Genomic DNA, 14888 nt, shown 5'->3' with positions numbered 1-14888 from the left:
CTTTTTCATCTTAAAATATGGATTTCTAAAACTAATGCTTTGGGAGAAAAGCAAGCTGGTTTTAGAAAAGGCTATTCATGCATGGATCATTGCTTAACATTGCACTATTTAGTGTCTGAAGTTGTAAAAAGACAAATTTTTGTATGTAACCTTCATATATCTAAGATAAAGCTTTTGACTCTACCGACAGATTAAAAATATGGAAGAAACTGGCAACATCAATGGATAAAGCTGTCCTACAAAAAATCCTTACTTACTATTCAAACACAACACCTAGGGTGCATTATAGCTGGTGCTGTCCTGTCCAAGTTTCCCCAAATAAGGCAGGGCATGGTTGCTTGCTCCACTACTTTTTAATCTATTCTTGAATGATTTAAAATGTGTGCTAACAGGGAATCAATTCCATGCACCCATGATATTGGACAACCCTGTCTGGTAATGCATCTTGCTTTATGCAGAAGATGCATTAATATTGTCACAATCCCAAATAGGCCCCCAAAGGTCATTAGATACTTTTCAACAGTATTGCCCCCTGAGCAGATTGCAAATAAATACTGCAATATACAAGCCACTTGTTTTTTTTGGAGAATGAAGGGAGGAAAGTAGTCTGTTTTTTACAGGAAAAGGGAATTCAAGGTAGTGTCATCATTTAAATGCCTTGGAATTTTTTAAAATAAAAATCTGAGCTGGAATAAGCACAATGACATTGTAAGCACTAGAACAAAACAAGCCTTTGGTGCTGGTTTACCCTGTTACAACGAGATGGGCAGAAGGGCAATACTGGCAGCACTAAAGGTCTATAGATCTAAGCTAGAGTCTATGTTATTGTATGATGCAAAATTATGGGGGTGCTGACCCCATGGGTCATTCAAAAATAGAAGTGACCTCATATTCCTTTTTAAAGTGGCTTTTATCTCTACTTAATTCTGCAACTGGGAGGGTGGAGGGCTCGTGCCCTCTGAAACTGATTAGCACCTTAGCTCAATTAAGATGTTGAAATTACTCAATGAAAATTAGATCTTCTATCAAATACCCTAAGAAATGCATTTTAATAACTTCTCTCACAGATGAACTCTTGTTTGGATGGTTAAATAAGATCTATAGTCTCAATGGCCTAGGAAATGTACTGAGAGACACTGACCCAATATATCCCCTATATTTAAAACAAAATATAACGGTAAGAATTAAAGATGGTAACACACAGAGAGATATGCAGGCAGTGATATTTTTCTTGAATTTCCCCTTTTTTGAGATTAATAAAGCATTCTTTTGGCCTAGATACCTACCTATCGAGGGTATAAACTACAAACAAATGAGAAAGTGTTACTAGACTGCAATTCACTCAAATGAGGGCTGCAATTTTCATGGGCAGGTGGTGCTGGGATTCCCTGTTCAGACAGAAAATGTTCTTGTGGGAAGAACAAGTCAGGTAGTGGTCTTGTGTATTATTTCAAGAAAGAGGAGGAAAATGGATCGCTCCATTAGTGGAAAATCTTACATATTGGGCTAGTGAAAAAATAGCAATTTGTCTTGTCTCTCTGTCCTGTACTCCCTAGGTGTATTTATGTTACTTGAACATTGAATAAGAGCCAAAATCAAATATAACTCTCCATTTTACCTGTCTGTTAGACTGTTAGAATGTATAATCATTAGGGGTGTGTGAAACTTTGGTCGCAGATTCAATTCGGAGAAGGTTTGGCCCGATTCAGAGGCTGAATCAACGAATCCAAATCAAATCGGGAGACCAAAAAAACTCTCCAAATTGATTTGGAGCCTCTGAATCAATTCAGAAAAGATTCAGAAAAGGATTCAGAGATTTGGAAGGCAGTCTTTCGGGGGAACAGAAATTGAGATGAGGGAGGAGGAGGTGAGGGGCGGACACTGACATCTCTAGCGGGCCAGTGATCTTTCCCCGAATTCCCTTCCAATTACAGTGCTCTGGGGGAGGGACGTAGAAATAGCATATAAGCCTCTGCCTGTAGCCTTTCTGTCCCTTTTGTGAGCCGTTTATGCCTCAGTAAAAGAGGAGTGGGAGGCTGGCCCAGAAAGAAGTGGGTGGATGGAAATATAACTGGCACCAAGAAGGCCCCCTGTTGCAGGCTACTATCCCTGCTGCTTTCATCTAAATCTGCCAAAAAATTACAAAGTTTCAGGTATTTCAGTGATTCTCCATTAGTCTATAGACAAATCACAAAATCTCTCTGAATCAGTGCCGAATCTTCTGAAGCCAATTCAGCCAAATCGATTTGGGACAGTGATCCAAATCTCCAAATCATTTTCCTCCAAATTGGCCAAATCCAAATCTGAATTCAATACTTCCCTATTCACACAGGCCTAATAATCATATTGTATGCTTTAAAAAAAAAATACATTACATAAATTATTATATATAATCATTATTGTTTATTCTATTGTTTTAGCAAAAGCTTTAAATTACCTACTACTACTAGGCAGAAATTGGGTTTCTTAATGCCTGCCCAAAATTTATATCTGTACTTTCCAGAGATAATGTCCAAGTGATAATGCTAATAGGAAGTAGCCGACTCTCAGGCAGGGTACTCCACTTAAAGGAATGGGATTTACACAATTGGTCAGAAACAAATCTCAGTTTAGAAAGGCAGCTAAATTCTAAAATTAACCCACACAATCTACATTTCTCATTTCCTTGAGCAAAGCGAAAACTCAGAAGAATTGGACCACAAACTTTTTTTCCTTATGCAATAAATCCAGAACTGTTTCCTTTTGTTAAAAAAAAAAATCTTTCTCTGAGAATCATTTCTTCCATTATGCCAAAAAAACCTAGCTTAATCATTTTCTTACCTATATGCCTATGCCCATCTATAAAATGGACAGAACAGAGGCATAAATATACTAGAACTGATTGAGAAAAAGAGTTTAGGACAAAGGAGGGAGATCAGAGAGGAAGATAAAATGAAATTTGAAATATATGATTTTTACCAAACAAAATAAAGGAACAAAACAACAAAAACCCACCAAGAAAACACATGCCAACCAGTAACTGTGCTATCCTGTTCTTCCACTGAAAATGACATAGTTCTTTCTCCAAAAATAGTCTCCTTATCTGGATTTGGGAAAGGATTTAGCTAATTTTGTAACTACTCTAATCTAAATAATAATTTAGTATAAAATTTAGAATAAAATTATTCCACTAATATTTTAAAATAAAGTATTGCCCATGAGAGAAAAAAACCTAATACACGGTAATTTTTGTGATCTAAAAGCAGACCTCATAGACCACCTTCCCAGCAATACCCTCCTGGCCACCATGGATGTTACCAGCTTATCTATCAATATCCAACACCAGGGTGGCAGCCAAACTTGCCTTACATATCTTAAGAGCAAGATTACAGCTCAGAGTACAGACCTAATGATATTACTTAACTTACACACTTCATCTTGACACACAACAACTTCACTTTCAATAACCAACACTTCCTCCAGACCATGGGCACAGCTATGGGCACCAAAATGGCACCACAATATGGCAACCTTTTTATGGTCTACCTGGAAGAAGAATTCCTCAAAAACTGCACCATCAAAACCATGCCATACCTAAGATATACAGATGACACCATCATCATTTGGACCGAAAACCTGCACTCTCTTATTGATTTCCATTACAAATTCAATAATTATCACCCTTCCATTAGACTCTCTCTTGAACACTCCAGAACCAACTTTTCTTTTTTAGACACTATGAACAACATCCAGAATGGTAAATACAAACCATCATATACAAGAAACCCACGGACCAACATACCTATCTACACAGAACCAACAATCACCCTAAACACACCAAGGTGTAATATATAGCCAAGCCCTCTGATACAACTGAATTTGTGCTGAGGAGAACATCCATGATCAGCACCTCACAAATCTCAAAAGGGCTTTCACTCAATAAGGACACTCCTCCAAAGAGATAGATCCCACTTTTGAAAGTGTCACCCAGATACCACATGACGAATTGCTGCAGTACAAAAAGAAAACCCCCATGAATTGCATACCATTATTTATGACATACCATCCATCCCTGGAAGCTAGAAAGACAATTCTCAAACAATTGCAACCCATACTAGAAGATGACCCAATTCTTAAATAGATCTTCCCAGAACTACCCATTCTAGCCTATAATGAAACAGCAAACTTCGCCAACCTCATCACCAGGAGCAAACGTCCTATGGCCCAAAGCACGCTGAATGTATCTAGACTATGCTGGGACGGGAACTGTAAACCATGCCAACACATCTCTACCACCCCCACAATAACTGCACCCCACAACAGAACCATCACCATTCCTGGATCTTACACCTCCAAAAATTTAATACATCTCATCTAGTGCACTGAATGCCCTGATGGAAAATATGTAAGAGAAACCAAACAACAACTGTGTACCATAATGAAGGCACACCAAAAATCTATCAAAAACAAAAATACCCAATAACCTGTGAGTGCACATCTCACAAAACAACTTCTCTCTCTCCAGTCTCTCAGTTCTAATCCTCAAAGGGAATTTACAAAACAGCTTTTGTAAATGATCCTACAAACTTCATTTCAGAAATCTACTGGGTACACAAAAAAACCTGGCCTAAATACAGATACTGGATTTATGGTACATTATAACCTGCCTGCCATCTGATAACCACAGGTAACCTCTGTACATTTTACAAAATACTTTCTATCACCAGGTCAATATTCCCCCCTTTTACCTCCCACCTACCTGTTACACACCTATTTTCTCCCATGGCCTCTGATCCTCACTGCCATGCATTTACATTTTCACAGACCTGCATTTTGCTTCTGTTCCATCCAGGAGAACACAAAGCAACAGCAGACTTGCCCTAACCCTGAAGAAGGGTGTCTGTGCCTGAAAGCTTACAAAGAACAATTTTTCCAACCATTTAGTTGGTTTAATGAAAGATCACATTTACTGAAAGTACCTTGTATGCTTATGTTCTTAGACCAATATGGCTACAATCAACATCCCCAAGACATGGACTAAATACAGACACTGGATTTATGGCACATTATAACCTACCTGCCATCAGATAACCTCTCTACATTTTTCTAGCTACATTCTATCATCAGGTCAACATTCCCTCCTCATACCCCCACCTACCTGTCTCATAGCAATAGTCTCCCATGGCCTCTGATGCTCACTGCCACATTTTTGCATTTTCATAGACCTGCATTTTGCATATTGGCTTCAATTTCATCCAGGAGAACACAAATCACCAACAGACTCTCCCTATGCCTGAAGAAGGGTGTTTGTACCCGAAAGCTTGCAAAGAACATTTTTCCAACCATTTAGTTGGTCTAATAAAAGATGGCATTTACTCAAAGAATCTTGTCGGCCTCAGAAAAAGGTATTTCTAACAACAACAAAAGTCCAATAGATGCTGAAGAACAATTTGCGGAAACAAATCTGAACTTGGCATTGTTATAATCAGAGGATCTTAAAACCCAGTCCTGCATTCATAGATCCACATATCCTGACCTTACTCCACTATTTTCTAGAAAATATAACCATCTACCAACTTGCATAAGGTGGAAATGCAGAAGTGTATTGCTACTATGTGCTATGTTGAAGTAGCTCTAGCAAAGAAGGGACAGAATATGGACTTCAAGCAGTCCGGATATCACAACATGGGATCTCCACTATGAAAGTTACCCTTCTGCTATGTACCAACTCACATTTTTCATTTCCCTTGAAAAGAAACCACTGACAAACTTTACAGCACCATAAAAAACACTAACAAGCAAGACAGAGTGCATTTCATAGACTTTACAATAAGGCAAATGCTCATTTTATGAACAGTAAATTTCCACAGAGAGAGAGGCAGAAAAAGACACTTCATTGCTTTGATGGGCCATGTGCTTCCATCACCTTAACTTATGGATTTAATGTACGACTGCACTTGGCTTTTACAGGTGAATATTTAAAAATAGTGCTACAGACATACTGTGGTAAGTGAGTACAAAAATGTTTCTTTTATGACCAACAACTATTTATGTGTTGGCACATCCATTCTCTGTCAACTAATATCTGGTCAAGTTAAATGAGAGCAAAATAAAGTAGAGAGTATGTATTCAATCATCCCTAATATTACCTTTGTTCTTTGCCTCTTCTTCTCATGGCAAATCTCAGTTGTATTTGTCAATTCATAGTACAAAGCACAGTTTCACAGATTCACAGTTACAACATTTTGTTCCATGTATTCCTTACTTTTATTACATTCCTTACTTTTATTACACTTTTTCCTTAACTTTGTTGCTATAATCTAAACTGGGAAATAAGTCATTGTTTACCTTCTCATTGCCAGTCAATAATCTTAAATACCAAACCTGTATCAAAGTATAATTATTTACACAATACAAAAAAAACCTGTAATACACAAATATTTACCATGGTTTATTTGTTGTGAATTTACTTCGCTTTTTAAAAGACAATGACAAACCTTTTCATCTCTTTGATTTATTGTAATTAGATTAATTTAAAATACAGTTTAGAAGAACTGCCAGGTGGCAATTTCTCTCCTTGATATGTACCTATAAATTCTATTAACAGTAAGGAGAGCCACAAGCTATATAAGAATTAATCCGAAAGAGAGAGAGAAAAAGAGAGAAAGTTCCCACAGTTAAATATAAACTAACTAATAATTTGTAGCTTCCCTCTCAAGAAACAGTAGCAGCAACTCTTAAAGTTGAGAGCCTCTTTTGTCCACAGATACATGGCTAGGGCAGTCATTAGTGGCAACTAAATTACTATAAATGAATGACTGCATCCTAAGGAGAGGCAAACTGCTATACCCGTCAGTGATATTGAACTTTTGGTCTGGAATATAGTTGGGTTGTCAAACAAATTTATTGTGATTATACAAAAGACACTGTATAGGAAGATGGTATCCCTTCCTGGATTTATTTGATTTGATAAAAATGGCTGTAAAGATGGAACGAAAAGGGCAGCTGTAGGGAGGATTGGTTACACTCATTTCAGTAAAGAGTCTGATTGAGGGTTTAGAAATTGAAATAGACACCAAACCATCTACTAGCAGTCTACATTAACAATCTGTGGTAGACCTCCTTTGATTCTTATTAATGTTTACTTCCCACAACTCTTATCAAGATCTGATGCAATTTTGAATGAGAATTGTTATATAATGCTTTCAAGGCAATTCAAATAAATTTCCAAAATTAGAAATAATAATAGCAGGCAATTTTAATGCTAGAATTGGTGGCTCGTACACCCATGATAATTAAGTTGTCATTAATGAAATACGGGGACCCCCCCTTGACCCCCCCCCAGCAACCTTGTGCTAAGAAACTAAATGGAGGAGAGTGATGCCTCTTCAAATTCATTGCAGAAAAGAATTTTAGAATGGTTAATGGACAAAATAGCAACGATGTCCCCAGGGCATTTACATTTGTTACAATTAAAGGAGTAAGCATGATAGATTATATATTAATAGAACCACATATGTGGTACAAGTATAAATCATTTGAAATTTTACCATGGGTGAAAAGTGACTACTTCCTTCTTTCTCTAAAAATTTCATTAGACTCTTATAGGGACCCTTCCCTCAAACCTATAAAACTAGTTCCCAAATTAGAATGAATGAAAAACAGAATTCCATGAAATAATGAGTTAGCAAATAAATGTGTTGATCTATTCAAAAAATTCTCTCTCATACCACTTATCTCATATTCTTAAAGTACAAGAGCCCCAAGAAGCAATTACCCAGTATGAATCAGTCATCCAACAGTTGGAAAATGTCCACATAGCAGAGAGCATCTTTGCTGGGAATACGCAATGTCAGTGGCACAAACTATCGTTTGATGTGGACAGACCTAAAGCTAAAAATGATTTAATAGATGCCTTGGAAGAATGCAAATCTAAAAATGACTATGCTAGCTTCCAAGAGATCAAGAAGATTAAAATAAACTATAAAAAAAAGAAAAGAAAAAAGGAACACTATCAAATGAGGCTATGGAAGGAACTAGTAGCCACAAAGAAAAATGACAGTAACCTATGTTTTTAGCATATTATAGGAAAAGGGACAAAAAAATTAGCTTAATTCCTGATGTGTATACTCCTGAAAATACGTGGGTCTTGTTTAAAAAAAAAATGTAAAAAACATTACATGGTAAGGGAAACAGTGGTTTCTTATCTGTTAAGCTTACAAGCAGATCATTATCTCACCTCTAACTCTCAGTAAGATCTTACATATCCTTGCAGAGAAATGCAGAAGCCCCCAGCTTTGATTTTCTTCCTCCACAAAACTTCCAGGAATGCATTAACTGGTGGTCCCCAATCATGGCCAAAACTTTTAATATATTTATTTCAGAAGGCATTTATCCAAAGCATGGGAAAAAATATAAGCATTTTTTTTAAAATGGCAATAAGAGAGATCCTGCATCCTACCACCCCATTAGTCTCGTGTATTTTTTCATCTTCAGACATGGATCTCCAAAAATAATATTTTAGAAGAGCAAGCTGGTTTTAGAAAAGGTTATGCCTTCATGAACCACTGTTTGGTGTTGAACTACTTAGTATCTAAATATGTTAAAAGACAAAATCATTTGTATGTATCCTTTATACATGTAAAAGGGAGCTTTTGACTCCACTGAAGGACTAAAATTATGAAAGAAACTGTTAGTAACATCAAAGGATAAAGCTATCCTACAATAAACCATCACTTACTATTGGGTGCTTTTCAATAGTATTGTACCTCAAATAGCTTATAAATCAACACAGCTAAAACCAAGGTATTGATTTTGAGGAATGAAAGAAGGAAACAAGTTTATTTTTCACAGGAAAAGAAACTAGAGGTAGTGTCGTCTTTTAAATGCCTTGAAATCTACTTTAGCAAACATCTGAGTGGGAATAAGTACTTTGAAAATGTAAATACTAGAGCAGTAGTTCTTAACTTTTTTTAGATTCAAGGCACAACTCACAAAATGTCAGATTTTAGTTTGCACTTGTGTTTTTTAACTACGGAAAAACTTTAAACTACAAGTCTGTTGCAAAGAACCCAGAAAGACCACAGTACATCAGAATGTTTTTAACACTATGGATTCCTATTTTAAATCTCTTAAATTTATCATGTGAATCATGTTTGCACACCTAGGAATATTAACTTTACATGATACCCTGTGGCATCCCTGAAAGGATCTTAAGGCACCCTGGAGTGCCACATTACCTGGCTGAGAATCGCTGTACTACAGCAAGACAAACCTTGAGATGAATTTTATCTTTTACAGTAAGATGCACTGAAGAGCAGTTTTAGAAGCACTAGGGTTAGGTACTGACATTATACTTTTACCAGTATAACTGGCTGGAAACCGGTCAATACTTGTAACAGAACAGAAGTTTGGCACACAAAACTGGTCTATGGCCATAGCAGAACAGAAGTTTGGCGCACACAGACTGGTGTTAAAATAATGGAACTCGGTCTAAGATTTGTGTTTTCTGTTCACTACACTGCTTACAGAAAACAGTGCAACTTGGATCAATTTTGCCTCAGGCTTTTTGAGTATGTGTACCTACTCTAAAAGTCTGTAGAGCCAAACAAGAGTCTATTTTATTGCATGGAGCACAACTTTGACCCTATGGTTCACCCAACAACCAAAAAGATCTCTAAATACTTTTTGATGCAGCTTTGTCCCTACCTACTTCTGTGACGGGGGGGGGGGGGGGGGGGGCAAGGAGGGGAGGCCTCACAAACTGAAACGATTGATAAATGCAAACTCCTTACCTAATTTTCATCCAGTAGTTTAGAGTTCTTAATTGAGCTCTTTTATACCTGCCACATACCCTAAGAAATGGGTTCTACAAGTTTCTCCTTTGCCAAATGAACACTTGTTTGAACTATTATACAACAACTATATTCTCCTCCAAATAGCCTTGGAAACACAGGAAGGCATTGACCCAATATTTCCCCTATATTTAAAACAAGACAAAATTAAAAGTTAAAGATGCCATGCCGGCATGCAGCATGTGCTGTCAGTGAGATTGTTTCAAACTTGCCCTTTTTTGGTTTTAATAAGCATTCCTTTGACATAGAAACCTACCTGTCTGTGGTGGAAAACTACAAACAAGAAGCCATTACTAGATTAGGAGTCACTTTAGTGAGATCTGCAGTTGTCATAGGCAGGCTTGTCCAATTTGTCCAAACAATTGGACAAAACATGCTCTTGTGGAAAGAAAGAAACAGATTACTTAAATCCTTATTTGTGGTCTTGTTTGTTCTTTGAAGAAAATGGATCTCTCCATTAATGGTAAACATTAAATACTGGGTTAATGAAGAAAAAAAAATCTGACCTCTCTCTTTAATTTCAGAGCTTGTTTTATACTCCTTGAGTGCATTTCCATTATGTGCAAAAAGAATACGGTTCAAAGTCAAATAAAGTCCTCCTTTTTTGTCCACCACTTCATTTAACTTTTTCTTTTATATCATCATACACTATGTTTTGTTTCAATTTTGTGTAAATTGGTAGAATTTGTATTCTTACTATATGCTTTTAGCCAAAGTTATGATTTATATAAAAATGTTATTTTATTATGGGGGTGTTGGTTGTAGCCATGTTGGTCTAAAGACATAGGGAGACAAGGTTCTTGGAATAAAAGTGATATCTTTTATTAGACCAATTGAAGAGTCTTATTTTATTTTATTATTTATTTTTATTATTTATTTTATGTATATTTTTATAGCTCATTTTTGTACTGTTTTGGTGAAAACTGTAATAAGCTACTACTACATTCTTAAAGTTTCTAAATTTACCAGAGAAAAGAGAAGCCATATAAAAATCATATATGTAAGAATTGTGCTTTCCTAACTTTTGCAGTAACCTATTCCCCAGTACATTCCTTTTTATTTTAATATACTCTTCACTTATTACTTTTTTTTAGATACACTGTGTTACCCATTGTAAGAGAAAAGATCTGAGTTCATTTTAATAAAAAGCTTTTGAGCTTCAAATCCACATAGCTAAAGTAATTAACAGTAAATGTTATCTTATAAGCTATTTTCATTTCAATTGTTTTAAAGTAAAACATTTAAAAACAGAGTTTAATTTAAATCAAATAAGAAACTTAGAGATACAGGTTCTAGTAATTTAAAAAGTTCTCTAAAGAACAATTAATTTAATATAACATTAAAAATTCCCTTTTGATTATGAGACAGTAAATATTTTCTTATCAGCTGAGATAAAAAATCTTAAATATTCACTGACATGACCTAATGGCTAAATAATTTACTCCAGTGAAAGATGCCAAATTATACACACGTATGTGTTAGCTCATATTAAAAGAATACGGCTTTAACAAAACCTGACAATCCAGGTGGGGCTGATACTTTCCAGTTCACCTAAACGGTCTGCATTGACTAAACAGGACCACAATACCTTGCAATTCTTGCAACAGACAGAGAAAACCATTAGAAAAAAAATGCTTATAATGTAAATATTTAAGAGCACAGTGAATCCCTGATTTTCACCAATTGGCAATCTGCCCTTCAAAAACAGGACTTTACTTCCCTTATTTTAAAAATGTCATATTTTAAACTGATGCAATTGTTAACATACTGATTTTTCTTTACTACTTCATCAAGCATATGCCACTGCTATTTGTCTCGGGAAACAAAACATCTGTGCTCATGTGGATGTGGCCATGGAGTGTGATGTCTAGTATGACACACAGCTGCCTTTGACTTCAAAACTGAAACAGCTACATACCTGTTTACAACTGAGTTGACTAGAGATGGCCTTTGGTATAGGTATGATGCAGGCTTGAACTCATCCCAAGCTGTAGCTAGATACCTTAATTGCTCTGTCAGCATCAAACTGGGTGCATCTATACACAAAGCTATGCCATTGTAGCAACACGCTATGGCAATGTACTGTCTGCGGGAAAAACTATGTTGCTGTAGCAAAGCGTGCCCTTGGTATAGCACATTGCAACATAGGGGCTAAAAAACCACACGCTGCCAGCACAGTGCAGTACGGGCTGTTACAGCGCTGTCATTTAGTACTTCCAAAAGGTGCCATTGTTACTGTGCCATCATTTAGTACTTCCAAAAGTACTTTTGGAAGTACTAAATGATGGCACAATAAAAGTGGCGCCATAAGGGAACATGTAAATGCAGCTACTGACTGCTAAATAGCAAAGCAACTGCTGTTACACACAACTAACAATGCTACTTTGTGATATCTGAAGATACAGATATTGGCAAAGTAGGCTACTGCCACTGTAACAAATAGCATAAGGCCCAAAGCCTGCAGCTGTAGCTAAAGAATAGACACTTGAAGAGTGGATTTGCAAATCCTTCATAAGCACTTCCATGGACTCTAGTACAATTTGCTCCCATTTAAAGTGCATTGGCATGCATTGGCTGCCAACTGTTACAAGAGTTTCTAAGCCCCGTGACTGATATTTAAGACTCATTTCCCTTAGTTTCACTGCCCTCAGTACACATGTGGTGTGAAAGGGTGTAAGGACCCTTCCAGTACCATTTGAAAATTAACATGGCTATTTTACCTCCAATTTTAATTAGCAAAAAAGCCATGCTGTAGTAGGGTGTTTATTGTTTTGGAAACAGATGATTAAGATACAATCCTTATGAAAAAGAATCTCTTCTTAACACTATATTAACTGATATTCTGCATTTCATTTGCAAAAAAGCAGATAAGCATATTAAGGTATATTGATGGTAGCAGATTGGCTTTTCTGAATCAATGAATCTCAGCTATACTTAAAAATCCTAATTGATTTGCATAGTTCGGTATATCTTCTGTACCTCATTTTATGTCATATTGTAAAGTGTAAGGCAAATGGCAATTTATTAAGCTATGAATTCTGTATTACTTAAATTCAATAAGCTCTAAATGGCTCATCCATAAATGGCCATTCAAATTCTCCATGTTTAAATTATAGTTTTAATATAATAAAACTTTTACTAAAATTGACATGATGGTCTAGTGGCAACATGATGTACAACTATATCTGAAATTAAAGTTTAAATCCTCTGCTCCTATCCGAAGAGTGAGTGGTAAGACTGCAGATGAAATTCTGTCTGCTGTTCTGAGCTTGCTGCATCACCAAGCAATTTAAATCTAAGAAAGCAGCTAATAGGCTCCAGCTCTTTTCAGTATACAAAGTCTATGAAATATAGGACTGTTTAGGGTTTAATAAGGGACCCATTCAGGATTAAGAAGAAATCCATACACTGTGTATTGTTACTTTGAAATACAGAAGTTTCCAAATGTTATATACTGGAATGTTCCATTTAGCTGCTCAATTTTGATCAAATAAGTTATATTGCAGTCTTACCCCGTCCCCCACAAAGAGTTACTGCTTATATCACTGATATTTGTATAGCCAGAATCCTTATTTTTTCTAGCCTAGGCATAGAAATTTTTACTGGTATCACTTGAAAGCACACTTAGGCACTCTTGAGATGAAATTCTATTCTAAAAAGTGACAATGTAAATATGGCATCTCTTCCAATTCAACAGATTTTTTCCCATATATAGTTAGTCACAGCTACTTATTTTCAGAGACTGTAGGAGTGTAGGGAGAAGAGGAAATATCCCACAACACATGTTAACCATACTTTATGACTTCTATATTGCTACTATTAAGGATAAATACTATTTTGGGAGTGTGAACAGCATCTACTGTGGATTGCATATCAAGAGAGGATGAATTTTCAAAGCTGAGAAAGTAGTTTAAGTACAACATTCTCATTGAAATTTAAAAAGCTTGTTAATTCTTTCTGAGCCTCCAGAAATCCCAGTCAAAAGTGTTAAGTAAGAGGTGCAAGCATTTGTGCTGACAAGAATTCACTGGACTTGGACATGCATAGCTAAGGACATGAATGGTAAGCAATGAAAATGCACGAGTGTAACTGGTGTCAGAATTAGACTGTGCAAAATCTGTACTTCGGTACTCAACCCAAAATAACAGTACACATCTGGGACAGTCATACCCCACAATGAATTAGCTTAGCTAGCATTAGGAAATATGCCTTTTGCAAATATGTGCCTTAACACTAACTGTATGGCCAGGAAGGGTAATGAACAGGAAACAGGTCATTCTAGGTATACATAATTCAATGTTATCCCTTTAAAATATCAAATCCTGCCACTATCAGAGACAAGATACTGGACCATACATGGATCATTGGTATGACCTAGTATGGCACTTAGATTCTCAGGATGATTTGGCTCTGTAATTCACTGGGTAATAAATATGGAACCCAAATTGGTCTTTTTTTTTAATTGACTACTTTATTGGACCTTGTCCTGAATTCTCTTCACATCCAAAACCACTAATAAAAATTAAGCCCCAAATTGGGTAAATTTAGCCTTGAATGGATGAGTTATGATTCCTGAAAACATGTTGTGGCTAAATTCACTCAGTATAACAGGAACTCTTCCATAAAATATTTGTTCGAAAAATAAAACAATTTCTCTTTCCTAGAAATGTATCCAACCTGGCTCCATTGGAGCAGCAGCATGCACATCCATAGTAGAAGCGGGTTCTGATGTGGAAGCTCTCTTCTCAGTGCCATCTTGCTTTTTTCCCCCCTTTGAGCAGTGTTGAAAGTGGGTCTGGAAAAGCACAGGAAAGCTATATCAAATATTCCTTAGGGGGTTTATTTTATGGTCTTAGCAACTTTTCATTGGACAATAAAATTACTGTATGTTATTATGAATTTCATTTTTGCTAATAGGTTCTTTTATGCCAAATCAGCTGTTTCCCAGTTTATTGGTAACTGACTGTACCGATCAATCTTAAAGTGCAATATTTGGTTAAAAGTCTAAATAGATTCTTAAGCACTTTCCACAACATGGGTACATATTAATTCCGG

General features: G+C 36.2%; 1 protein-coding gene across 2 annotated transcripts in view; it reads right to left on the bottom strand.

Annotated features, from left to right (window-relative positions):
• The window catches only part of EPHA6 (EPH receptor A6), a 978007-nt gene that overhangs the window by 790585 nt on the left and 172534 nt on the right, over positions 1 to 14888 (bottom strand). Inside the window, exon 1 of one of the 2 annotated variants that reach the window (XM_059720587.1) lies at positions 14511 to 14623. The exons of the other annotated variant lie outside the window; for it this stretch is intronic. Within the exon in view, the coding sequence (XP_059576570.1) occupies positions 14511 to 14588 (78 nt within the window). The 5' untranslated portion in view covers positions 14589 to 14623. Of the gene's footprint in view, positions 1 to 14510; positions 14624 to 14888 lie in introns of those variants that run through there. 2 annotated transcript variants of the gene reach the window in all.

Source organism: Alligator mississippiensis, chromosome 1 (assembly GCF_030867095.1).
Source record: "Alligator mississippiensis isolate rAllMis1 chromosome 1, rAllMis1, whole genome shotgun sequence".
Classification (NCBI taxonomy): Eukaryota; Metazoa; Chordata; order Crocodylia; family Alligatoridae; genus Alligator; species Alligator mississippiensis.
The sequence above is the reverse complement of the archived record's forward strand: the minus strand, read 5'-3'. Positions and strand labels throughout refer to the sequence as shown.